The sequence below is a fragment of the Arachis ipaensis genome, chromosome B07 (assembly GCF_000816755.2).
Source record: "Arachis ipaensis cultivar K30076 chromosome B07, Araip1.1, whole genome shotgun sequence".
Classification (NCBI taxonomy): Eukaryota; Viridiplantae; Streptophyta; class Magnoliopsida; order Fabales; family Fabaceae; genus Arachis; species Arachis ipaensis.
The window spans coordinates 53,107,332-53,133,021 of record NC_029791.2 but is presented as its reverse complement, the minus strand read 5'-3'; the positions used below and the strand labels follow the sequence as shown (position 1 = coordinate 53,133,021).

Here is a 25,690-nt window from a genome sequence, read left to right as displayed (position 1 = left end):
CTAGATAATTAGCTACAGGTGCATACCAAGGGACTACCTCAGATACTGCTTGCAGGTTATCAAATGGGAAATTATCAGCTATAGGAGTGGGGTCATCTGTAATGTGCTCAAGGTGACTCAAGTGGTCTGCCATTAAATTCTAGTTACCACTCCTATCCTTAATTTCTAAATTAAATTCTTGTAATAGCAGTATCCAACGTATAAGCCTTAGTTTGGATTCCTTTTTAGCTAATAGATACTTTAGAGCTGCGTGGTCCAAGTACACTACTACCTTCGTACCAAGTAAATAGGCTCGGAATTGGAGGGGTAAGATAAACTAGAAATAACATCCACCTTTGCTGGATCTACAGAAATGCCAGTATTAGACACAACATGTCCTAGTATAATACCTTGTTTTACCATAAAGTGACATTTTTCAAAATTTAATACAAGGTTTGTATTGACACATCTATCTAATACTCTAGATAATCCATCTAAGCAAAGGCTAAAGGAATCGCCATATACACTAAAATCATCCATAAAAACTTTCATACAGTCCTCAATAAGATCAGAGAAAAGACTCATCATGCACCTTTGGAAGGTAGCTGGTGCATTGCATAAGCCAAAGGGCATTCTCTTGTAAGCATAAGTCCCAAAAGGACATGTGAAAGTGGTCTTTTCCTGATCTTCAGGAGCTATATGAATCTGGAAATAACCTGTGTAACCATCTAAAAAACAATAATGTGATTTACCTGACAGGCGATCCAGCATTTGATCAATCAATGGAAGAGGATAGTGATCTTTACGAGTGGCCTGGTTGAGGCGTCTGTAGTCAATGCAGACCCTTCATGTGTTCTGAACTCTAGTTGCCATGAGGTCTCCATGCTCATTCTTCACAGTAGTGATTCCAGACTTCTTGGGCACCAATTGTACTGGGCTTACCCATTCACTGTCTGAAATGGGGTAGATGATATCTGCCTCCAGTAGTCTGGTCACTTCCTTTTTGACAACCTCTAAGATAGTGGGGTTCAGTCTTCTCTGGGGTTGACGGACAGGTCTTGCTCCCTCTTCTAAAAATATCCTATGTTCACAGACTTGAGGGTTGATGCCTACTATGTCTGCCTCCAACTAATTGCCTTCTTGTGTTTCCTCACTAAGTAGCTGCTCTTCTTGTTGAGAGGTGAGTTCCCTTGCAATGATAACTGGAAACTTATGCTCGTCTTCAAGGTAAGCATATTTGAGGTGTGGAGGAAGGGGTTTTAATTCTAACTTCTGATCATGGTCAGGCTCTGGGTTATCTGGAGCTGGTAACAATGGTAAAGCACTGTTATTGTCCTCTGAGAATGTCCCCACACTTGGACCTTGTCCTATGTACTTCTCTTCAAATTCCTCCTGGTGAACTTCAACCACGGTTTCATCTATGATGTCACACTGGAGGATAGAATGATCCTCCGGAGGATGCTTCATAACTCCATTCAGATTGAAGATTGCTACTCGGCCATCTATTTCAAAAGAGTATGTTCCTGGAAAAGCATCTAATTTGGACTTCGAGGTCTTCAGGAATGGTTTTTCGAGTAGGATTGATGATGGCTTCTCTGAGTCATTTTGGGGCATCTCTAGGATATAAAAGTCAATGGAAAATGTGAGCCCCTTAATGCCCACTAATACATCTTCAGCAACTCCAGCCACTGTAATAATGCTTTTATCTGCTAACACAAAACGAGCTGCCGACCTTTCTAAGGGAGGGAGCCTCAAAATATCATATATAGACAAAGGCATTATACTCAAACATGTTCCTAAATCACACATGCAGTCAGAAAATACTACACCACCAATAGTACAATTAACCATACATGGACCTGGGTCACTACACTTTTCAGGTAAACCTCCCATTAAAGTAGATATGGAACTTCCTAAAGGAATAGTTCCTAATTCATTAATTTTGTCTTTATGTATACATAAATATTTTAGAAACTTTGCATATTTGGGTACTTGTTTAATAACATCAAAAAGAGGAACAGTTACCTCAACCTTTTTGAATATCTCTACCATTTTGGGATCAGGTTCTAGCTGCTTCCTGGGCTTCCTTGCAAGTTGTGGAAATGGAATGGGAGTGGTGTCTTCTGCAGTGTCTGCACCCTATGGTGCTTCCTCCTGTGGTTGAACTTCTTCTTTTTCAGCCATGTCCTGTATGTCCTCTTCCTCTTCAACATCTTCTATTTCCACTACCTCTTCAGCTGAGGCGTGTTCTGGTGGGCTTGGATCCTCCTGATTCCTCTCCTGCAGTGTGGTTTCGGACCGTAGAGTGATGGCATTAATGCCACCTTTTAGATTGGGTAATGGTTGAGAGGGAATTCCACTGGAGCTCAAAGGCTGGTTATTGGAGTTATTCATGGATCCAATCTGTGAGACAAGAGCTTGCAAAGTAGAGTTCAGACCATTTAGTGTAGCATAAAGGTTATTTTCCATGGTCTGTTGTCTCCGATCAATAGATTGTAGTAAGTCGTCCTTAGAAGATGAAGAAGGACAAGTAATTTGAGAGGTTTGCTGTTGGGTATTCTATGGTCCTTGGGATTGCCTCAAGTGAGGTGCTCCGTAAGGCTGGTTCTGGTTCTGCTGCATGTTGTTATTATTCCACCTCTGATTTCCCTGATTGTCTCTGCCTCCTCTGTTGTTGTTGTCCCTCTAATTCTGGTTAGAATTGTCCTGCCATCCATGGCTGTAATTGCCATATTGATTGTGCCCTTTGTTGGGGCGGTCATAGAAGTTATGAGTGGCTACCACGGTGTTGTTGACATGGCAGAAATTGGCGAATTAAGAATTGTTATGAGATATGCGTTGCAAGTATAGTTCTTAATCAACCAGAAATCTGCTTATCAATTTAGAAGGGTTGTCACAAAAATTAAAATTAAAATACTGGGAGTATGAATCCCAGGTCGTCTCCCAACGAGTTGCAGAAAGGTGTGCTATTTTATTAATCAGATGTTTTCAAAATGGTTTGAGTTGAAGAAATAGGAAATTAAATTAGAGAAATTAAATAATTTAAATAGAAGCCTTGACTGGGAGTAGATTAGTTGGAAGCCCTATTCTTGTTGCAGTACTCTCAAGATTAATTGATAATTGAAGGTTGTTCTGTTTAGTTATCCTTTACTAGGTAATGGAAGGTCAAACAAGTTGGAATGCTGTTTCTATTCACAAGTCCCAATCCGCTCAATTGAAAAGGATTAGTGTCAGTGATTAGAGAGCATTCCAACAATAAACCCAATTACAATTTTTCTTTTAAGCACCCCAACTCAAGGGTTCCTTTCAATCAACTCCCCATCAAGTTAAGGAACTACTCGCTCATTGTAAATGTAGAACTCATAACATAAGAAAGGGAATTAAAGAAAGACATGATAAATAAAACTCAAAGGAATCAATTAAAAATAAAAGTAATTCTTGTATTAATAAATTCTAAAATAATCCAATAGTAAAATTGAGTAAATTAAAGGACATGGAAGAGTAAAGCCAAGTAAAGAAAACGAACTAGAATGACGAAGTCTTGATGAGGCAATAACTCTTCTCAATATCCCAATGCAAAGAACAATAGAAATTAAAATCCTAAGAACTATGAATGTGTAGAGAGAAAAAACCTAGAGGAGGGGTAAAACTAGATCTAAAAACTAAAAACTGTGTAGAATGAATGTTGTTGTTGGTTTCTGCATGTTCTCTAGCTCTAGTCTGTTTTTTCGGGCCGAAAACTGGGTCAAAGTAGGGCCCAAAATCGCCCTTAGCGAATTCTACATATTATGCAGATCGTGCACGTCACGCGATCGCGTCATTCATGCGAACGCGTCATTCGGCGTTTTGCTTTTCCACGCGGGCGCGTCGTCCACGCCTCCGTGTCACTTGTGCTATTCTAATCCGCGCGGTTGCGTGAGCCATGCGGCCGCGTCACTTCTCGCTGGTCATCTCCTCAACTTCTTGTGTTCCTTCCATTTTTGCAAGCTTCCTTTCCAATCTCTAACTCACTCATTCCCTATAAAGCCTGAAACACTTAACACACAGATCACGGCATTGAATGGAATAAAGAAGAATTAAAATACATAATTAAAAGTCTCTAGGAAGCAAGTTTTCAATCATAAAGCATCTTTAGGAAGGAATTACAAATGCATGCTTATTTAACGAATAAGTGGGTAAAGATCATGATAAAACCACACAATTAAACACAATATAAACCATAAAATAGTGGTTTATCAACCTCCCCATACTTAAACATTAGCATGTCCTCATGCTTAGTTGAAGGAGATAAAATAAATGAGTAGTAACATGTAAAACTCATGCAATGCAATGCAACCTATATATGTGAATGCAACTATATGATTCTTGTCCACTTGACCAATAGTAAATAAGCTCTTCAAAACAATTACAAATCAAATTCCACTAATTCAATTCTCATACAGTAAGAACAGATAAAAATGCAAGAAGGTAGCTCATGAAAGCAGGGAACATAGAATTTTAAGCATTGAACCCTCACTGATGATGTATGTACACTCTAATCTCTCTAGTGTATAGGGCAATCACTCTATCCTTCTCTAATCGTGCTCTCTAATTTTTGTTTTTTTCCTAACCAATCAACAATATTTAATATACCAATACAAACATCATGAGGTCTTTTCAAGGTTGTAATGGGGCTAAGGTAATGGTAAGGATACATATGTGGCTAAGTAAGCTTATAAACTGAATCTTTAATTAACCCAGGCTTTAACATAACCTATATATATTCTATATAACTTTAGAATTCATACCTAGCTACCCAGAATTTCCCTTTCACATTCCATGCTCATGTATCAACTTTTTATCTTAATTTTATCATACATGCATTGATCTTTGAATTCTTAACTTTACATTGGGGTAATTTTGTCCCCTTATTTATTTATTGAATATTTTTGGTTTTTTTTTCATAAGCATAAAAATAAACATAGCTTTATCAATGCACATAGATTTTTAATTTTTATAGTTTCACATGAGTAGGTCTCCAAATTTCCATTATATTATCATGACACATTTCCTTATTATCTTTTGTTCCCACAATTTCCCATACTTAATTAGCACACACAATTCTATCTTAAGGTAACCAAAGATTCAGTTTGGGATATATAATTGTTTTTCCGCTTAAGGCTAGTAATTTGGTAAAATATAGAACAAATGGGATTTAAAGGCTCAAAGTGGCTAACAAAGGTAATTGAAAGGGTAGGCTTAATTTGGATAGGTGAGCTAAATAATTAATGGCCTCAATCATATGCAAACATATAAATATAATAAACATTGGACATATAGGATGGAACACAATATAGATTACAATCATAGAGAAGTAAACACACAAGAATAAAATAATTATGGTTAAATAATGTAACCATGCATAAAGGCTCAAATCTCACAGGTTGTGTGTTCTTTAGCTCAAAAATCATGTTCCAAATACAACTTGAAGCAAATTTAACATAAAAGCTTTAATTAAAATTAGTAAAATTTTGTTCCAAAAATAGAGTCTTAGAAGAAACTTATTGTATTTTCAATCAAGTAGAACATGCATGCAACTAACCTATTACTATGCAATTTATCCTATTCTATAAAAGAAAAACTAACTAAATATCCTAATTTATTGGTGTTTAAGGAAGAGAAATTATCTCCGGAAGTCAGGTACTGACCGACCTCCCCACACTTAAGGCTTTGCACCGTCCTCGGTGCCATCTGTCAGAAACAAAGGTGGACTGGTAGTAGTATCTCCACAGTCTGGGCCATCATGGCTTCCTGTGCTGGTAAAGGAAGTGGAATCCGGGGTGTATGAGTCCTTGAATTTTCCCATAATCAGCTCCTTGAGGTATGTGAATCGGCGCTTGTTACGGTGCTCTCTCATCTTAGCTTTGTGTTCCTACTGATCCAACCTTGCAAGTATCTGCTGGAGCAGGTGGTCTGTAGTAGGTGCTTGTGGTGTTGAAGGAAGCATGGCTTTGGTGTACCCAGCTCTGTAGGAGACTCCGGCTGCTGAGACAAGATCTGAGACCAAGGCGGAAAAAGGTAAGTTGCCCGCAATTTGTACGTGTCCCATGGCATTCCGGATGTGTCTTGGTAGGTTCAGAGGTTGGTCTGTAAGGATGCACCATAGTAGAATGGCCATGTCCGTAGTGAAGAAGGACTCGTGAGTGCTCGGAAAGACATAATGGGACATGATCTGTGCCCATACGCATGCCTCCAAAGTAAGTGCGGAAGCCAGATTCCCTTAGGGCGGGTACGATGGTATCCGTAGATCCAGCGGCTGCCAGGTAGTGCGATAACTCTGAGAACAGCGTCCCAGTCAAATTGGTACATCTGGCACTTGAGTGCGGCTTCTTGAAAGGCGTCCAAACCTTCTGGAATAGGGGGAAGACCGACAACTCTTTGAATGGCCTCTTCTATAATGGGGACTTGCTTCTGACGGACAAAGACAGATTGCAGGGTTGGCAGGTGGAAGTTAGAGTAGAACTCGACTACCCAAGAAAGATTGACCTGCCTCGGCTGTCTCTGTAGGAAACCCTATTGTCTTTGTGCAATTTGCGGCTCAACAAAGGTAGCAATATGGTTTGGGAGGAGAATAAGGTATTAGTTGTTGTAGCTCCTTTCTGCCAGGATGGGGAACATCTGCTCACAGTAGCGATTGGGAAATCGCGCAGTGTCCTTTGCTGGGAAGGCTTTTTCTTTATCATCAACCTTTATAATCCTCTTAGTTCTTTTTGTTGAGGGTTTAACCGTAGTTGAAGAGGGTTTTGCCACTAATGCTCTTTTTGTTCCTCTTCTTGCTGGTTGTTTGGGAGTAGCCTTCTCCTTTCCTTTCTTGGTGGCCATCCTGAAAAAGGGAAGAGGAAGGAAATTAAGTTCAAAGAGAAAAAGCAAGGAAGAGGGTTGTAGGAGTGATAATCAATGCACGGTAAAGAGGATGTCATTAACACATGGTCATGACTACATGTGAAAAGGTCATCAATGGAAATATAGCAAGTGCATATGAGGACAATTAAATGCAAGAGGTTTATTGGCATGCAGGCAAAGGCATGAGTAGCATAGATCAAGCATTTAATTAGTCAACTTTGTTATCACTCGTAACAAACTAGCCATCACATTTGTATTGACAATTAAATTCAATTAATACAATAGTAAAGGGAATTTGTGAAAAGCAAGAATTGAATGTTAGAGTAGAATAACGTAGAAAAGTGCATAATGCCATATGGGCTTTTTCACAAACACATAGCATGCATGATAATTAAGGTATAGAAAGTATTAAATTGAACATGCAAGTAACCCTTTAAAAAGTAATATATAATTGCCAAACAAATTTACAACAATCCACAAGCATATAATGAGAAAGAATGAGTCAAATAAATTTCTAACACCAAGCAAAAAGGAAAAAGAAAGAAAAAAAAATATGAATAATAAAAGTAAAAAGAAAAGAAAAGAAGATAACATATAAAAATAAGAAGAAAAATAGAAAAGTAAGGAGGGAAGAAGAAAAGAAAACCTTGTTAATGGAGGTGAGAGAGAGAGAGAGAGAGTAGAAAGTGAGAAAGAAGGAAGAAGGAAGAAGGAAGAAATAAGGAGGGAAAAGAGAAAATAGGATTTGGGTAAAAGAAAGATAAGATAATTGGCAAATCAGGGAAGCTGTGCGGCGCAAGCGACGCGGCCGCGTGGGGCACGCGGTCGCGCGAATTGCGCTTATGATAATTGATGCGGTCGCGTCGGTAACGCGGTCGCGTGACCCGTTTCATGCTACTGGCGCGAGGGTAGCCTCGCACTCGCACAACTCTCTGTTTGAAAGTTTATTTTTACCAAATCTGGGGTGACGCGATCGCGTGGGGCATGCGATCGCCTGAGTGGCCATGAGAAGGACATGACGCGGTCGCGTCGGTCACGTGGCTGCGTGGGAAGGATTGTGCGTTTGATAAACCATTATTTCATGGTTTATCTTGTGCTCAATTGAGTGGTTTTTATCAACTCTTTACCCATTTATTCATACTAATCGCATGCTTTATGTCTTCTTTCCTGATTTTGTGCTATGATTGAAAACATGCTTCTTTGGCCTTTATATTGCTAATATTAATCCTCTCTTATAACCATTAGATGCCTTGATATGTGTGTTAAGTGATTTCAGAGATTAGCGTTCAGCACCAATCCAGCACCACTCTAGCACAACTTTTGGTCGTGCACCCTTTTCACGTCGAATTCCAGGACACGCGGCTGCGTGAGTGACGCGGTCGCCTGGGAGGCCAATGTTCCCTAGTGACGTGGACGTTTCGGCGACGCGGTCGCATGGGGCATTTTGTCCCACTGGCATGCCTCCAGCCACGCTCTTGTGGGACTCTCTGTTTATTTTATTATTTCCTCCCATCTCCTGCGACGCGGATGCGTCAATGAGGCGGTCGCGTCACGTGAATTTTTTTTTTTTAAAATAAAAGTATGTAAATGCAGATGCACGAAATGTACTAATAAAGAGAAGAGTTATTGAATAGGAAAACTGAGAATAAAAAAGAGAACGATCATACCATGGTGGGTTGTCTCCCACCTAGCACTTTGCTTTAACGTCCGTAAGTTGGACGTTCCACTAGCTCAGGCTTCGGCTATGTGGGGATCTTCCAAGAGGAAGATCTCGAGCTCCTTGTTTTTCTTCAGCTTCTCGCCATGGTATAGCTTTAAACGATGTCCATTAACTTTGATAAGTTCAGAGCTTGAAGGATGGCTTAGGTGGTAAACTCCGTATGGTTCGGCCTTCTCTACTCTGTATGGACCTTCCCATGTTGATCTCAACTTGCCTGGCATGAGCCTTAGTCGAGACTTGTAAAGGAGGACTAAGTCCCCAGGTTGGAACTCTTTTCTCTTGATGTGCTGATCATGTACAGCCTTTATCTTCTCCTTGTATAGTCTTGAGTTCTCATAAGCTTCTAGGCGAAGGCTTTCCAGTTCTTGCAGTTGCAATTTCCTTTCAGCTCCGACTTTCTCAATTCCCATGTTGCATTCCTTTACTGCCCAAAAGGCTTTGTGCTCTACTTCAACAGGGAGATGACAAGCTTTTCCATAAACTAAGCGGAAAGAACTCATCCCAATGGGTGTTTTGTATGCTATTTTGTATGCCCAGAGTGAATCTTGTAGCCTGGTGCTCCAGTCTCTTCTATGAGGTTTGACTATCTTCTGCAAGATACGCTTTATCTCTCTGTTTGACACCTCGGCTTGCCCATTAGTCTGAGGGTGGTAGGCTGTTGCAACCTTATGAATTATCCCATGCTTCTTCAGTAATCCTGTCAGTCTCCTGTTACAAAAATGGGTGCCCTGATCGCTCACGATTGCTCGTGGTGATCCAAAGCGACAAATAATGTGGTTTCTCACAAAGGAAATAACAGTGTTAGCATCATCAGTGCGGGTAGGAATTGCTTCCACCCATTTGGAAACGTAATCCACAACTAACAATACATAAAAATAACCATTAGAATTTGGAAATGGACCCATGAAGTCAATGCCCCAAACGCCAAAGATTTAACAGAAAAGCATAATTTATTGAGGCATCTCATCCCTGTTGGATATATTACCAAATTTTTGGCATGGAAAACAAGATTTACAAAATTCAGCAGCGTCTCTAAAAAGTGTAGGCCACCAGAATCCACTGTCTAAGATTTTTCTAGCTGTTCTTTGAGGGCCAAAATGTCCTCGACTCTCAGATGAGTGACAGGCCTCCAAGATGGACTGAATTCTGATTGAGGCACACACCGTCTAATTACCTGGTCAGCACCACATCTCCATAAATATGGGTCATCCCATATATAATATTTAGACTCGCTTTTCAGCTTGTCTCTTTGATGCTTAGAAAAGTTTGGAGGAAAGGTGCGGTTAACTAGATAATTAGCTACAGGTGCATACCAAGGGACTACCTCAGATACTGCTTGCAGGTTATCAAATGGGAAATTATCAGCTATAGGAGTGGGGTCATCTGTAATGTGCTCAAGGCGACTCAAATGGTCTTCCACTAAATTCTGGTTACCACTCCTATCCTTAATTTCTAAATAAAATTCTTGTAATAGCAGTATCCAACGTATAAGCCTTGGTTTGGACTCCTTTTTTGCTAATAGATACTTTAGAGCTGCGTGGTCTGAGTACACTACTGCCTTCGTACCAAGTAAATAGGCTCTGAATTTATCCAGAGCAAAAACAATAGCAAGCAGCTCTTTCTCAGTAGTAGTGTAATTGGACTGAGCGGCATCTAAAGTTTTAGACGCATAAGCAATAACAAAGGGGTCCTTACCTTCACGCTGAGCCAGTGCTACTCCTACTGCATGATTGGAGGCGTCGCACATTATTTCAAATGACTTGCTCCAGTCTGGTCCTCTCATAATTGGAGCTTGAGTCAGGGCGGTCTTCAGCTTATCAAATGCTTGTTTGCAATCCTCACTGAACTCGAACTCAATATCCTTCTGCAGTAGCCTGGATAAGGGAAGTGCTACCTTACTGAAGTCCTTAATGAATCTCCTGTAAAAATCTGAATGGCCAAGGAACGAAAGGATTTCCCTCATAGAAGAGGGGTAAGGTAAACTAGAAATAACATCCACCTTTGCTGGATCTACAAAAATGCCAGTATTAGACACAACATGTCCTAGTACAATACCTTGTTTTTACCATAAAGTGACATTTTTCAAAATTTAATACAAGGTTTGTACTGACACATCTATCTAATACTCTAGATAATCCATCTAAGCAAAGGCTAAAGAAATCGCCATACACACTAAAATCATTCATAAAAACTTTCATACAGTCCTCAATAAGATCCGAGAAAAGACTCATCATGCACCTTTGGAAGGTAGCTGGTGCATTGCACAAGCCAAAGGGCATTCTCCTGTAAGCATAAGTCCCAAAAGGACATGTGAAAGTGGTCTTTTCCTGATCCTTAGGAGCTATATAAATCTGGAAATAACCTGTGTAACCATCTAAAAATCAATAATGTGATTTACCTGACAGGCGATCCAGCATTTGATCAATGAATGGAAGAGGATAGTGATCCTTACGAGTGGCCTGGTTGAGACGTCTGTAGTCAATGCAGACCCTCCAGGCGTTCTGAACTCTGGTTGTCATGAGCTCTCCGTGCTCATTCTTCATTGTAGTGACTCCAGACTTCTTGGGCAACATTTGTACTGGGCTTACTCATTTACTGTCTGAGATGGGATAGATGATATCTGCCTCCAGTAGTCTTGTCACTTTCTTTTTGACAACCTCTAAGATAGTGGGATTTAGTATTCTCTGGGGTTGAGGGACAGGTCTTGCTACCCCTTCTAAAAATATCCTATGCTCATATTCTTGAGGGTTGATGTCTACTATGTCTGCCAAACTCCAACCAATTGCCTTCTTGTGCCTCCTCAGCACACTAAGTAACTGCTCTTCCTGTTGAGAGGTGAGTTCCCTTGCAATGATAACTGGAAACTTCTGCTCGTCTTCAAGGTAAGCATATTTGAGGTGTGGAGGAAGGGGTTTTAATTCCAACTTCTGATCATGGTCAGGCTCTGGGTTGTCTGGAGCTGGTGACAATGGTAAAGTACTGTCATTGTCCTCTAAGAATGTTCCCACACTTAGACCTTGACCTATAGACTTTTCTTCAAATTCCTCCTGGTGAACTTTAGCCACGGTTTCATCTATAATGTCACACTGGAGGATAGAATGATCCTCCGGAGGATGCTTCATAACTCCATTCAGATTGAAGATTACTACTCGGCCATCTATTTAAAAAGAGTATGTTCCTGAAAAAGCATCTAATTTGAACTTCGAGGTCTTCAGGAATGGTCTTCCGAGTAGGATTGATGATGGCTTCTCTGAGTCATTTTGGGGCATCTCCAGGATATAAAAATCAATGAAAAATGTGAGCCCCTTAATGCCCACTAATACATCTTCAGCAACTCCAGCCACTGTAATAATTATTTTATCTGCTAATACAAAACGAGCTGCCAACCTTTTTAAGGGAGGGAGCCTCAAAATATCATATATAGACAAAGGCATTATACTCACACATGCTCCTAAATCACACATGCAGTCAAAAAATACCACACCACCAATAGTACAATTAACCATACATGGACCTGGGTCACTACAATTTTCAGGTAAACCTCCCATTAAAGCAGATATGGAACTACCTAAAGGAATAGTTTCTAATTCATTAATTTTGTCTTTATGTATACATAAATCTTTTAGAAACTTTGCATATTTAGATACCTGTTGAATAACATCAAAAAGAGGAACAGTTACCTCAACCTTTTTGAATATCTCTACCATTTTAGGATCAGGTTCCAGCTGCTTCCTGGGCTTTCTTGCAAGTTGTGGAAATGGAATGGGAGTGGTGTCTTCTGTAGTGTCTGTGCCCTGTGGTGCTTCCTCCTGTGGTTGAACTTCTTCTTTTTCATCTATGCCCTGCATGTCTTCTTCCTCTTCAACATCTTCTATTTCCACTACCTCTTCAGCTGAGGCGTGTTCTAGTGGGATTGGCTCCTCCTGATTCCTCTCCTGCAGTGTGGTTCCGGACCTTAGGGTGATGGCATTAATGCCACCCTTTGAATTGGTTAATGGTTGAGAGGGGATTTCACTGGAGCTCAAGGGCTGGTTATTAGAGTTATTCAGTGATCCAATCTGTGAGACAAGAGCTTGCAGGGTAGAGTTCAGACCATTTAGTGTAGCATAAAGGTTATTTTCCATGGTCTGTTGTCTCCGATCAATAGATTATAGTAAGTCGTCATTAGAAGATGAGGAAGGATAAGTAAGTTGAGAGGTCTGCTGTTGGTTATTCTGTGGTCCTTGGGATTGCCTCAGGTGAGGTGCTCTGTAAGGCTGGTTCTGGTTCTGCTGCCTGTTGTTGTTGTTATTCCACCTCTGATTTCTTTGATTGTCTCTGCCTCCTCTGTTGTTGTTGTCTTTCCAATTCTGGTTAGAATTATCTTGCCATCCATGGCTGTAATTGCCACCTTGATTGTACCCTTAGTTGGGGCGATCATAGAAGTTATGAGTGGCTGCCACGGTGTTGTCTTCCTGCTGGAGCTGCGGACATCATCAATATAATGGCTATAATCAGCACAGATTTCGCAAACTCTCTGTGGGACTAACTGTTGGCTTTGCTGTGGTGGAGAAGGTTGAGCTTGCTAAACTTGTTGTTGATTCAATTGCATCTGCTTCAGCAAGTTGGTCATTTCACGGATACTCTGAGTTAGAGCAGCAGTCTCTCTGCTAGAGGATACTTCTGCAACGGCTTTTGAACAGCCTTGTTTCTACCTGTGATTCTGAGTAGATTCAGCTAAGTCGCTGATCAATTGCCATGCCTCATCAGTGGTCTTGTACTTTTTCATAGACCCATTGCTAGCACTTTCCAATGTGGTCTTATCTTGGGGCCTCATGTCCTGTGTGACGTAACCGAGCAACACTATCTTGTCGATCATATGGTGGGGGCATGCTTCCAGAAGATTATTGAAGCGCTCCCAGTATTCATAGAGAGTCTCAGATTCATCCTGAACAATCATGTAAATATCTTTCCTCAGTTTATCAGTAACTTCAGCTGGAAAGAATTTTTTCAAGAATTCTCTTCTAAGTGTATTCCAGTTGGATACAGTTGCTGTGAGTTGAGTGTAGTACCACTCTCTTGCCTTTCCCTCAAGAGAAAACGGGAAAGCTTTCAACAGAATTGAAGTTTCATCTGCACCATCACGCCTGACAGTAGAACAGGCTGCTTGAAAATATCTCAGGTGCTTGATAGGCTCTTGAGCAGGTAAGCCATGAAACTTGGGCATCAAATTGAGCAGTGCGGTCTTTATTTCAAAGTCTGTAGCCACTGCTGGGTGATGTGCTTGAAACGGTTGCATTGTAAAATCAGGGTCTCTAGCCTCCTGGATAGTAACTCTCCTAGGTTCTGCCATGTCACCTACACGTAAATCAACCGAATCAGTAGAACGGGAGCTGGTTTCTTCCTCAAATGATGTTTCAGATCCGACCTCAGAGAGGACTAACCGATGCCGAGCTTGCCTTATTCGTCAAATAGTTCTTTCAATCTCAGGATCGAATACCGGCAAGCTTGGATCAGGAAGTGAACGCGTCATCTAGCAAAAGAAACAAGCAGCTCATAGTAGCAAGATAAAAAAATGCAAATAAATAAATTCCAATTAATAACTTTAGCACTCTATTGCAACTCCCCGGCAACGGCGCCAAAAAATTGACGTGGCAGAAATTGGCGAATTAAGAATTGTTATGAGATATGCGTTGCAAGTATAGTTCTTAATCAACCAGAAATCTGCTTATCAATTTAGAAGGGTTGTCACAAAAATTAAAATTAAAATACTGGGAGTATGAATCCCAGGTCGTCTCCCAACAAGTTGCAAAAAGGTGTGCTATTTTATTAATCAGATGTTTTCAAAATGGTTTGAGTTGAATAAACAGGAAATTAAATTAGAGAAATTAAATAATTTAAATAGAAGCCTTGACTGGGAGTAAATTAGTTGGAAGCCCTATTCTTGTTGCAGTACTCTCAAGATTAATTGATAATTGAAGGTTGTTCTGTTTAGTTATCCTTTACTAGGTAAGGGAAGGTCAAACAAGTTGAAATGCTGTTTCTATTCACAAGTCCCAATCCGCTCAATTGAAAAGGATTAGTGTCAGTGATTAGAGAGCATTCCAACAATAAACCCAATTACAGTTTTTCTTTTAAGCACCACAACTCAAGGGTTCCTTTCAATCAACTCCCCATCAAGTTAAGGAACTACTCGCTCATTGTGAATGTAGAAATCATAACATAAGAAAGGGAATTAAAGGAAGACATGATAAATAAAACTCAAAGGAATCAATTAAAAATAAAAGTAATTCTTGTATTAATAAATTCTAAAATAATCCCATAGTAAAATTGAGTAAATTAAAGGACATGGAAGAGTAAAGCCAAGTAAAGAAAACGAACTAGAATGACGAAGTCTTGATGAGGTAATAACTCTTCTCAATATCCCAATGCAAAGAACAATAGAAATTAAAATCCTAAGAACTATGAATGTGTAGAGAGAGAAAACCTAGAGGAGGGGTAAAACTAGATCTAAAAACTAAAAACTGTGTAGAATGAATGTTGTTGTTGGTTTCTGCATGTTCTCTGGCTCTAGTATGCTTTTCCGGGCCGAGAACTGGGTTAAAGTAGGGCCCAAAATCTCCCTCAGCGAATTCTGCAGATTATGCAGATCGCGCACATCACGCGATCGCGTCATTCATGCGGACGCGTCACTTCTCGCTGGTCATCTCCTCAACTTCTTGTGTTCCTTCCATTTTTGCAAGCTTCCTTTCCAGTCTCTAACTCATTCATGCCCTATAAAGCCTGAAACACTTAACACACAGATCACGGCATCGAATGGAATAAAGGAGAATTAAAATACAAAATTAAAAGTCTCTAAGAAGCAAGTTTTTAATCATAAAGCATCTTTAAGGAGGAATTACAAATGCATGCTTATTTAATGAATAAGTGGGTAAAGATCATGATAAAACCACACAATTAGACACAATATAAACCATAAAATAGTGGTTTATCAGTTGTCTTCCTGCTGGAGCTGCGGACATTCATCAGTATAATGGCTATAATCAGCACAGACTCAGCAAACTCTCTGTGGGACTAACTGTTGGCTATGCTATGGTGGAGAAGGTTGAGTTTGCTAAACTTGTTGTTGATTCAATTGCATCTGCTTCAACAAGTTGGTCATTTCACAGATACTCTGAGTTAGAGCAGTAGTATCTCTGCTAGAGGATACTTCTGCAACGACTTTTGAACGGCCTTGTTTCTGCGTGTGATTCCGAGTAGATTCAGCTAAGTCGCTGATCAATTGCCATGCCTCATCAGTGGTCTGTACTTTTTCATAGACCCATTGCTAGCACTTTCCAATGTGGTCTTATCTTGGGGCCTCATGCCCTGTGTGACGTAACCGAGTAACACTATCTTGTCAATTATATGGTGGGGGCATGCTTCCAGAAGATTATTGAAGTGCTCCCAGTATTCATAGAGAGTCTCGGATTCATCCTGAACAATCATGGAAATGTCTTTCCTCAGTTTATCAGTAACTTCAGCTGGAAAGAACTTTTCCAAAAATTCTCTTCTAAGTGTATCCCAGTCGGATACAGTTGCTGCGGGTTGAGTGTAGTACCACTCTCTTGCCTTTCCCTCAAGAGAAAACGGGAAAGCTTTCAACAAAATTAAAGTTTCATTTGTACCATCACGCCTGATAGTAGAATAGGCTGCTTGAAAATCTCTCAGGTGCTTGATAGGCTCTTGAGCAGGTAAGCCATGAAACTTGGGCATCAAATTGAGCAGTGCAGTCTTTATTTCAAAGTCTGTAGCCACCGCTGGGTGATGCGCTTGAAATGGTTGCATTGAAAAATCAGGGGCTCCAGCCTACTGGATAGTAACTATCCTAGCTGCTGCCATGTCACCTGTACGTAAATCAATCGAATCAGTAGAACGGGGGCTGGTTTCTTCCTCAAGTGACGTTTCAGATCCACCTTCAGAGAGGACTAACCGACGCCGAGCTTGCCTTATTCGTGAAATAGTTCTTTCAATCTCAGGATCGAATACTGGCAAGCTTGGATCAAGAAGTGAACGCGTCATCTAACGAAAGAAACAAGCAGCTCATAGTAGCAAGATAAAATAAAATGCAAATAAATAAATTCCAATCAATAAGTTAGCACTCTATTGCAACTCCCCGGCAACGGCGCCAAAAATTAACGTGGCGGAAATTGGCGAGTCGAGAATTGTTATAAGATATGCGTTGCAAGTATAGTTCTTAACCAACCAGAGATCCACTTATCAATTTAGAAGGGTGTCACAAAAATTAAAATTAAAATACTGGGAGTATGAATCCCAGGTCGTCTCCCAACGATTTGCAGAAAGGTGTGCTATTTTATTAATCAGATGTTTTCAAAAGGGGTTTGAGTTGAATGAACAGGAAATTAAATTTGAGAAAGTAAATAATTTAAATAAAAGCCTTGACTGGGAGTAGATTAGCTGGAAGCCCTTTTCTTGTTGGAGTACTCTCAAGATTAATTGATAATTGAAGGTTGTTCTGTTTAGTTATCCCTTACTATGTAAAGGAAAGTCAAACAAGTTGGAATGCTACTTCTATTCACAAGTTCCAACCCACTCAATTAAAAGGGATTGGTGTTAGTGACTAGAGGGCAATCCAACAATAAACCCAATTATAATTTTTCTTTTGAGCATTCCAACTCAAGGGTTCCTTTCAATCAACTCCCCATCAAGTTATAGAACTACTCGCTCATTGTGAATGTAGAATTCATAACATAGGAAAGGGAATTAAGGAAAGTCATGATAAATAATAATCAAAGAAATCAATCAAAAATAAAAGTAATTCTTATATTAATAAATTCTAAAATAATCCAATAGTAAAATTGAGCAAATTAAGGACATGGTAGAGTAAGAGCCAAGTAAAGAAAACGAACTAGAATGACGAATTCTTGCTGAGGTAATAACTCTTCTCAATATCCCAATGCAAAAGCAGTAAAATTAAAAATCCTAAGAACTATGAATGTGTAGAGAGAAAACCTAGAGGAGGAGTAAAACTAGATCTAAAAACTAAAAATTGTGTAGAATGAATGTTGTTGTTGGTTTTTGCATGTTCTCTGGCTCTAGTTTGCTTTTCTGGGCCAAAAACTGGGTCAAAACAGGGTCCAAAATCGCCCCAGCGAATTCTGCAGATTATGTAGATCGCGCACGTCACGCGATCGTGTCATCCATGCGGCTGCGTCATTCGGCGTTTTGCCCTGCCACGCGAGCGTGTCATCCACGCCTCCGCGTCACTTGTTCTATTGCAATCCGCGCGGTCGCGTGAGCCATGCGGCTGCGTCACTGCGATTTCCTCTCTTTTGCGCGGTCGTGTGAGCCATGCGGCCGCGTCACTTCTCGCTGGTCATCTCCTCAATTTCTTGTGTTCCTTCCATTTTTGCAACCTTCCTTTCCAATCTCCAACTCATTCATGCCCTATAAATCTTGAAACACTTAACACATAGATCACGGTATCAAATGGAATAGAGGAGAATTAAAATACATAATTAAAAGTCTCTAGGAAGCAAGTTTTCAATCATGTAATAATTTTAGGAAGGAAATATAAATGCATGCTAATCATATGAATAAGTGGGTAAAGATCATGATAAAACCACATAATTAAACACATTATAAACCATAAAATAGTGGTTTATCAGGCGCTCTCCAGCAATGTGATACCAGGGCATCTTGACTAGTTTCACAAGCCACTTTTAGTTTTTTTAGGGTAGTTTCATGCATTTCTTAGGTAATAAGTAAGTATTTGGATGAGAATTTCATGGATGCCTTGATTCAATCAAACATTGTTTTTTTTATGCATTTTCATAAGATTTATGCTACAGCTACTTGTTGATTATGAATGATGCAAATTCTTGTGAATCTAGAAAAGCTTTGATGTATATGTTGATTGATGATAGGTGAAGAAAGGCAAGCAAACAAGCAACAAAAGGCTAAGGAAAGGAGCAGAGGAAGCAACGTTGGTGGCCAAAGTTGGCACACCAACGTTGCCTCAAATGTTGGAGGAAGGGGCTGCAACATTCTGCAATTTGCTGGTGCCAACGTTGGAGGGAACGTTGGCTCACCAACGTTACCTCCAACGTCTTTGATGAGACTTAAAGTTTGAAATTGTGAAAACTGTCTTGTGTGCGTACGCACAGTGTAGTGTGCATATGCACAAGAAGAAAAATTGCCTTGTGTCTGTATGTACAGCGTAGTATGCGTATGCACAGCGTAGTGTGCGTATGCACAAGAAGAAAAATTCAAGGTGTGCGCACGCACAAGGCAGCGTGCATGCGCACAAGTGGGCAACATTGGAGGAAACGTTGGCAATCCAATGTTTGGTCCAACGTCTGCGATGGATTTGCAAATTTGAGCTGCCAAAAATGCCTTGTGTGCGTACGCACAACCTAGTGTGCGTACGCACAAGTAGAAAAATTGAAAGTATCCGCACGCACAAGGCTGTGTGCATTCGCACAAGTATGCAGCTTGGATATAACGTTGGTGAACCAACGTGGAGGCAAACGTTAGTGGCCATTCTTAATTCTCTTTCATGTAACGTTTGGCCAAACATTTTCTTGCTAACGTTGATCACCAACGTTGATACTAGAAACACAATTGAGCACCATGCAGAATGCAAAATGTTAAGTTGCCAAACATCCCTCTTCAACATCATTGAGAGCCACTCTAACTTGCTTCAATCAAGGCCAAGGCCCACATCCAAGTACTTGAAGATCCATTTTAAAGATAAGAAGTAGAGTATAAATAGTAGAGTTTTTGAAGATTGAAGAGAGCTCTCTAGAGGCCCTGAGGAGGGGCTCTGGGAGTTCAGAAAGGCTAGAAGCCAGGGACCCAAATTAGAACTCTGGAATCATTTTATTTTTGTACTTTCTTTACTTTTCCTGCACTTTTTTTCTCTGTGATTTGAATTGAGCTATGAACAACTAAACCCATCTTCATTGGGTTAGGGAGCTCTGTTGTAATTCAATGGATCAATAATAGTTTTCATTCTTCTTCCTCTGTCTTTTCTCTTGATTTTGCTAGAAGCTTTCAATCTTCATTCAATTGAATAATTATCTACACAGAGAAGTTGTTCATATTTGGATTTCCTCTGAAACTTGAGAGAGGAATGAGGAAATCATGCTAGAAATACTTTCTCATATCGAATTAGGTTGGGGGTTGGATGGATATAGTGACATGTAATCCTACCAATACTTTCATCTATGAAGGTGTGTGGTATAATCAGTGACCAAACTTCATCTCTTTCCATGAGCAATTAAATCAAGACATTGGGCAATTGTTCAAGCTTAGAGAGATTGGTGAGCCAAGACATTGGGATCCAATCACCTAAGATTGCCAAGAAGATCAATGAATGCATTGATTGAGGAAGATATGAAAATGATTTGATCCGGAGAATGCAATATCTCCTAAGCCCAATGAATTCCACATTCTGATCTGTCCCTTTCTTTAATTTTTTGCTGTTTACATTTATGCTGAATCATTTCCAATCCCTTTTAAGTTTCTGTAATTTTCTGTTATTTACATTTCTTGCCATTTAAGTTTCCCGCCATTTAATTTTCAGCAATTCTCAATTCAAATTTGGTTCAGTTCAACTAGAACACTCCTCTAATTAAAGTTGATCAACCAATCAATTTCTGTGGGATTCGAGCTCAATCTATTGTGAGTTTTTACTTGACGACAATTTGGTATACTTGCCGAGGGAAATTTGTTTAGAGATAGATTTTTGTGCAGCATAAGCTTGCTGGATAGCACCTAAACGAGCGTGACATGGTTGGGGGTGTTGGCAAGTGTTGTGAGGTGTGATGGAGGCTAAGGTGTGTGGTGCTCTCCAGCAAGCTTGCTGGGGAGTGCCCAAATGAGCGTGCACAAAAGGGAAGTCTTGTGGTAAGAAGAGTGTGGTGATGCTTGGGTGTGAGGGTGTGACGCTCTCCAGCAAGCTTGCTAGAGTACGTTAGAGAGAGCGTGGTCGAAAGGGGGTAGGATGGCATCATGACAAGGTTAGTGTGACATGGGGTGGTGCTTGACATGATTGGTGTGTGGCGCTCTCCAGCAAGCTTGCTAGAGAGCTTAGACAAGGTGTGGCAAGGTTTGTGGCATGGGTGGTGTCTTGATAAGGAACTTAACATGGTGCTTGACATGAGACTTGACAAGGTTGCTGAGTCCATTTGGTGCTGGCGCTCTCCAACAAGCTTGCTGGAGAGCGATGGTGAAGAGTGCCAATGCTGAGGACTAAGTGTTGAGGCTGGTGCTCTCCTGAAGTTTGTTGGAGAGTGCCAGTGGAGAGCGCCAATCAGGGTGCTGTTTGCTCATTGGATGAGCTTGCATTGATAAATGGAAATTGTCTATCGGTAAAGAATTTCATAAATGTAATCTCGTTGCAAGCATAGTTCTAAACCAACAAATAATTCCTCAATAAAAAATTTGTTTGTCACAAGTACAAAGCCCAATAAAAATAAAAACCGAAGTATTCAAACCTCGGGTCGTCTCTCAAGGAATTGCAGGGAAGTGTTCTTGTTATTGGTTATGGGACAAGTATTTTTGGGGTTTTGAATAAGAGACAAGAAAGTAAATGAAATTCAAATGATAAAAAGGTCTTGGCAAGGGTTGATGGTTAAGGATCTTTATCATTGTTACTAACCACAACATGATAATTGTAAGGATCAGTCCCATTAAGTCATCCTTTAACAAGTGAAGGAAAGTCAAATGAGCTACGTCAATCCTAATCCATAAGTCCTAGCCACCTCACTAATTAACTTAGTGGAAGCTAGAGTCAATGGACACCAATTATCAACACTCGGACATTAGTAACTCAAGTTCACCTAAGTTACCATCCCAAGCCATAAACACAAAAATCTACTCTAACATCATTCCAAACATTTTGTCAAACACTTGGAAGGCATAAAAGGAAAGCAAAATATGATTGCAAGAAATTTAAATCTATAACTACAAAAAGCAAGGAATTAACAACAACAAAGCAAATCAACAATAAAAGAAATCAAACATAAATTGTATTGAAGAAAAAATGGAGAAACAAGAGTGCATCAACAACAAAGTAAATAAATACAAAGAGTAAAATACTAACTAGGAAAGCAAAGGTAAAGGAATTGCAAATTAGAAAGGAAAAGTAAATCAAAGCATGAATTAAACCTAGATCTAAGAAATCCTAATCTACATCTAACCTAATTCTAGAGAGAAGAGAGAGCTTCTCTCTCTAGAAACTAACTAAAGCATGATCCAAACTAAAACTATGTGCTCTCCCCTTAGAATCCTCTTGATTTCTGCATGTAATAGGCTCAGAAAATGAGTTGGATCTGGGCCTGGGGAGCTCAGAAATCGCCCCCAGCATTTTCACTTCAATGAGGTCACTTGCGAGCTGCGACGCGTATGCATGGGTCACGCGTACGCGTCGATTGGCATTTTTACTTCCCACGCGTACGTATCATATCACGCGTACGCGTCATATCATGCATACGCGTCACCATGCGACTTCATATTCACGCGTGCACGTTGTTCCACGTGTGCGCGTCAATGATTGCACTCCAAATCCTTGATTTTCCATGAGTTCTCCACTTTGCATGCTTTTATCTTCGCTCCTTTGATCCATTCCTAGCCTTTTCAACCTGAATTCACTAACAAACACATCAAGGCATCTAGTGGAATCAAATGTGAATTAAAATTAGCAAATTAAAGTCCTAAAAAGCATGCTTTTACACTTAATCACAAATTAAGGGAGAATTACAAAACCATGCTATTTCATTGAATAAGTGAGAGAAAAGTTAATAAAATCCCCTAAATTAAGCACAAAATGTACCACGAAATAGTGGTGCATCATGCATTCTTGCTTCTCCAGGGCTCATTGTCTCTACCTCAGATTCCCCTGTCGCAAACCAGAGAAGGTGCATCAAAGTATGAAGTTCATAAGCATGCAAAACCTTCTTTTAAAGGCCATAAAAACCACTTGATTAAATGAACCAATTCATGCTTAAAATGCTCTCTTATTCTTCTGAATGCATTACACCTTTGCTACATGCATGCATGCAAGGATATTAAGTACAAATGCTTGCTTATTACCTAAGAAATGCATGAAACTAAGCTATAAAATAACTAAAAAGGCTTGTAAAACTAGCCAAGATACCTTGACATCACAACACCAAACTTAGATCTTGCTTGTCCCCAAGCAAGGAATGAAATACAAGAAAAGTAATGAAAGTATAAAGAAGCATAAGCCCTTATAAGACAACTTTTAATCTTGGCTTATAGGGTTTTGCATGCATGAACTCTTTAGTGATTCTTCTTTATGGCTAAGGTTGCAACATTCTCTTGGATATTAGGTTTGTTACACTCTATGAGACTTATTATTCTATGATCTTTAACTTGAGCTTTCTTGTTTTTTTTTTTTTTTTTTTTTTTTTTATTTTGAGTGAAACTTATTGCTTTGTTGAAGCTAAGTGCTCTATGTTAAGGCAACTCTTTATAGTAAGCTTTCAGTCAACATTCCCGAACCAGTTGGTTTAAGATGCTAGGTGTTAAAGTACCCCTAAGGACATACTTGCTCAAGCCTTTCCTTAACACATGCACACCACAGGCACTTGGCTTGCATTCATTCTTTGGACATTGGTGCCTAGCACCTCTTTGGGTTACTTAATGTTTTGTTACAAAATAGCTCTTGATGGTGGACTTTTAGTTGGCAATCCCGGGTTAGTTAACCCAAGTTACCAGGTGATGAAGCACCCCTTAGAACTTAGTCATCCGAGCCTATCTTTATACAAGAACATCACAGACATAAATCCAAAGTCTCAAACTATTGGTACCTAGCCTTATTGATTGTTTCTTTTTGTTTCTTTCTCTTTTTCACTTTCTTTCGTTTACAAGGATCATTTTATTTACCAAGAATCATAGAGTGTAACTCAAGTTGATACCTAAAGAATCATGATAACCTTCAACTTATTCATGAACCATCTAATGAGTTATCATATACCACCACCTACTAAGACTTTATTCATCCTTCACCAAGTTGGACTTTACACTTTCTTTTCATAATATTTTTTTTATTGAATGTTGGAGATCAAGCATACAATCAAGATATTGTGCAATGATTCAAGTACAATACTTAGAAAGCAAAACAAGCTAGAAAACAAAATATGATGCAAATTAACTAGCATTTTTGCCAATTACACTAATTAGGGGTACAACTATACTTTCATTCAAAACGCTTAAACCAGGGGCAATCAAGCAACAATACAACCTCTTGGTGATCACTTGCTTTACTCATTGCCATCATTTTTGTTGGCTTTTGCCTCCTTCTCTTGTTTCTTCGGATGATGGTGCATACTCTTGGTTGAGATGATTGCCTACAAAGATCTTGAAAGTTGCTTGTTCCCAAGAACTTAAAAGATGGTTATCATGCATGTATGCTTATGAATTCTTGAACTAAAGGTGGTGTGTGAATACCAAACTTAGTTTTTTGCTTACTTCTGTATGTAGTCAGAGTGCTTCTTTAAGCTTTACATGCATGCATGAAATATCATGTGCTTTGCTTCTATGAGATAATAAAACTATAAAACTAGAAAGTAAACAAATAAAATGCAAGGTTAATTGACTTCTGTAATTGCTTGAAATTTGTGATTGTTCACGATTGTCTCAAGGGTTACCTTGTGCTCAAATGATGTTAATGGTGGAACACCAAACTTAGTACCATACATTCACACTTGATTTTGTTCTTTTGTTAACTTGATCACATTGGTGTGCAACACCAAACTTAATTCCTTACAATACACAAAAATCAACTTAACCATTTATTCTGAAAAGAGTATGAAAGAGTTACCTCACGTTGGGATGCCTCCCAACAAGTGCTTCTTTAACCTCACTAACTTGACGGTTGTCCTCTGTTAGGAAGGATGACGGTCATAATGCCTCAGCTTCTCTCCTCTCACAGTGAACTTCCATCCAGTGCCTTCCTTGATGATCTCTAGATGCTCTAGTGAAAGAATTTTATTCACTATGTAGTATCCAGAAAATTATGGAGTTGGTTCTATAGGTTGGTAAGTTAGCACCACTTTATCCCCTGGTGAAAAACCTTTAGTGGGATTTTTTTGTTTCTCCAACCTCTTGGTACCTTTTTCTTATGATTCTTCTCTTTTTCAGGAGGTGATTCAGGCTTGGGGGACTTAATGTCTGGAAGATTCTTGTTGTGGGTTTTATATGGAGGCTTTGGTTGTAGCTCCTTCTTGACTCCTTGAGTTTGTTGTATCATTTCTACTTCTTCTCTGTCTTTCAAAAGTGGGCTTAGAAGCTTTGGAGATGGCTTATTGAGTGCGTCTTTTAGGTTTGGATCTCTGGAATTAACCTTCATGCATTCCTCTTCTTGAGTGGGCTCATGCATGGTCATGAAAACATGGAAAACTAGGAGCTCATCATGCACTCTTAACATCAACTCTCCCTTTTCAACATCTATCAATGCTCTGCCCGTAGCCAAGAATGGTCTCCCTAAAATGATGGGAGTGTTGTAGTCTTCTTCCATGTCAAGAATGACAAAATCAGTTGGGAGGAAAAATTTCTCTACTTTCACCAACACATTCTCCATAACCCCAAGTGCTTGCTTGATGGATTTGTCGGCCATTTGGAGAGCTATTTGTGTGGGTTTCACTTTATGGATTTGGAGCTTCTTCATCAAGGATAGAGGCATAAGATTTATGCTTGCCCCAAGGTCACAGAATGCTTTTTCAATTGTCATGTTGCCTATGGTGCAGGGGATATGAAAACTCCATGGATCATTCTTCTTCCTTGGCAAATCTCTTTGGATGATAGCACTACACTCCATTGTCATCTCAATAGTTTGTCCTTCTTTCAAGGATCTTTTCTTTGTCAATACTTTCTTCATAAACTTAGCATATAGTGGCATCTGTTCAAGTGCTTCTATGAAAGGAATATTGATGTAAAGTGTCTTGAATATCTCTAGGAACTTGGAGTATTACTTCTCTTTGTTTTCCCCTTGAACCTTTGAGGATATGGTAGCTTTGGTTGGTATGCTTTCACTGCCTTCTTAGTTGAATTGTCACTTTGTATGGAGGTTTCTTGTCCTTGTTTTTTCTTCTCCACTTCTTT

At 39.7% G+C, this 25,690-nt stretch overlaps 1 protein-coding gene across 1 annotated transcript; it reads right to left on the bottom strand.

The window, feature by feature from the left end:
* Positions 24,475–25,487, bottom strand: LOC107607241. The gene is made up of 2 exons (XM_016309214.1): positions 24,692–25,487; positions 24,475–24,563 (listed from the first exon to the last, which is right to left on the bottom strand). The coding sequence occupies exons 1-2, from the start codon at positions 25,485–25,487 to the stop codon at positions 24,475–24,477; spliced, it is 885 nt and encodes a 294-aa protein (XP_016164700.1).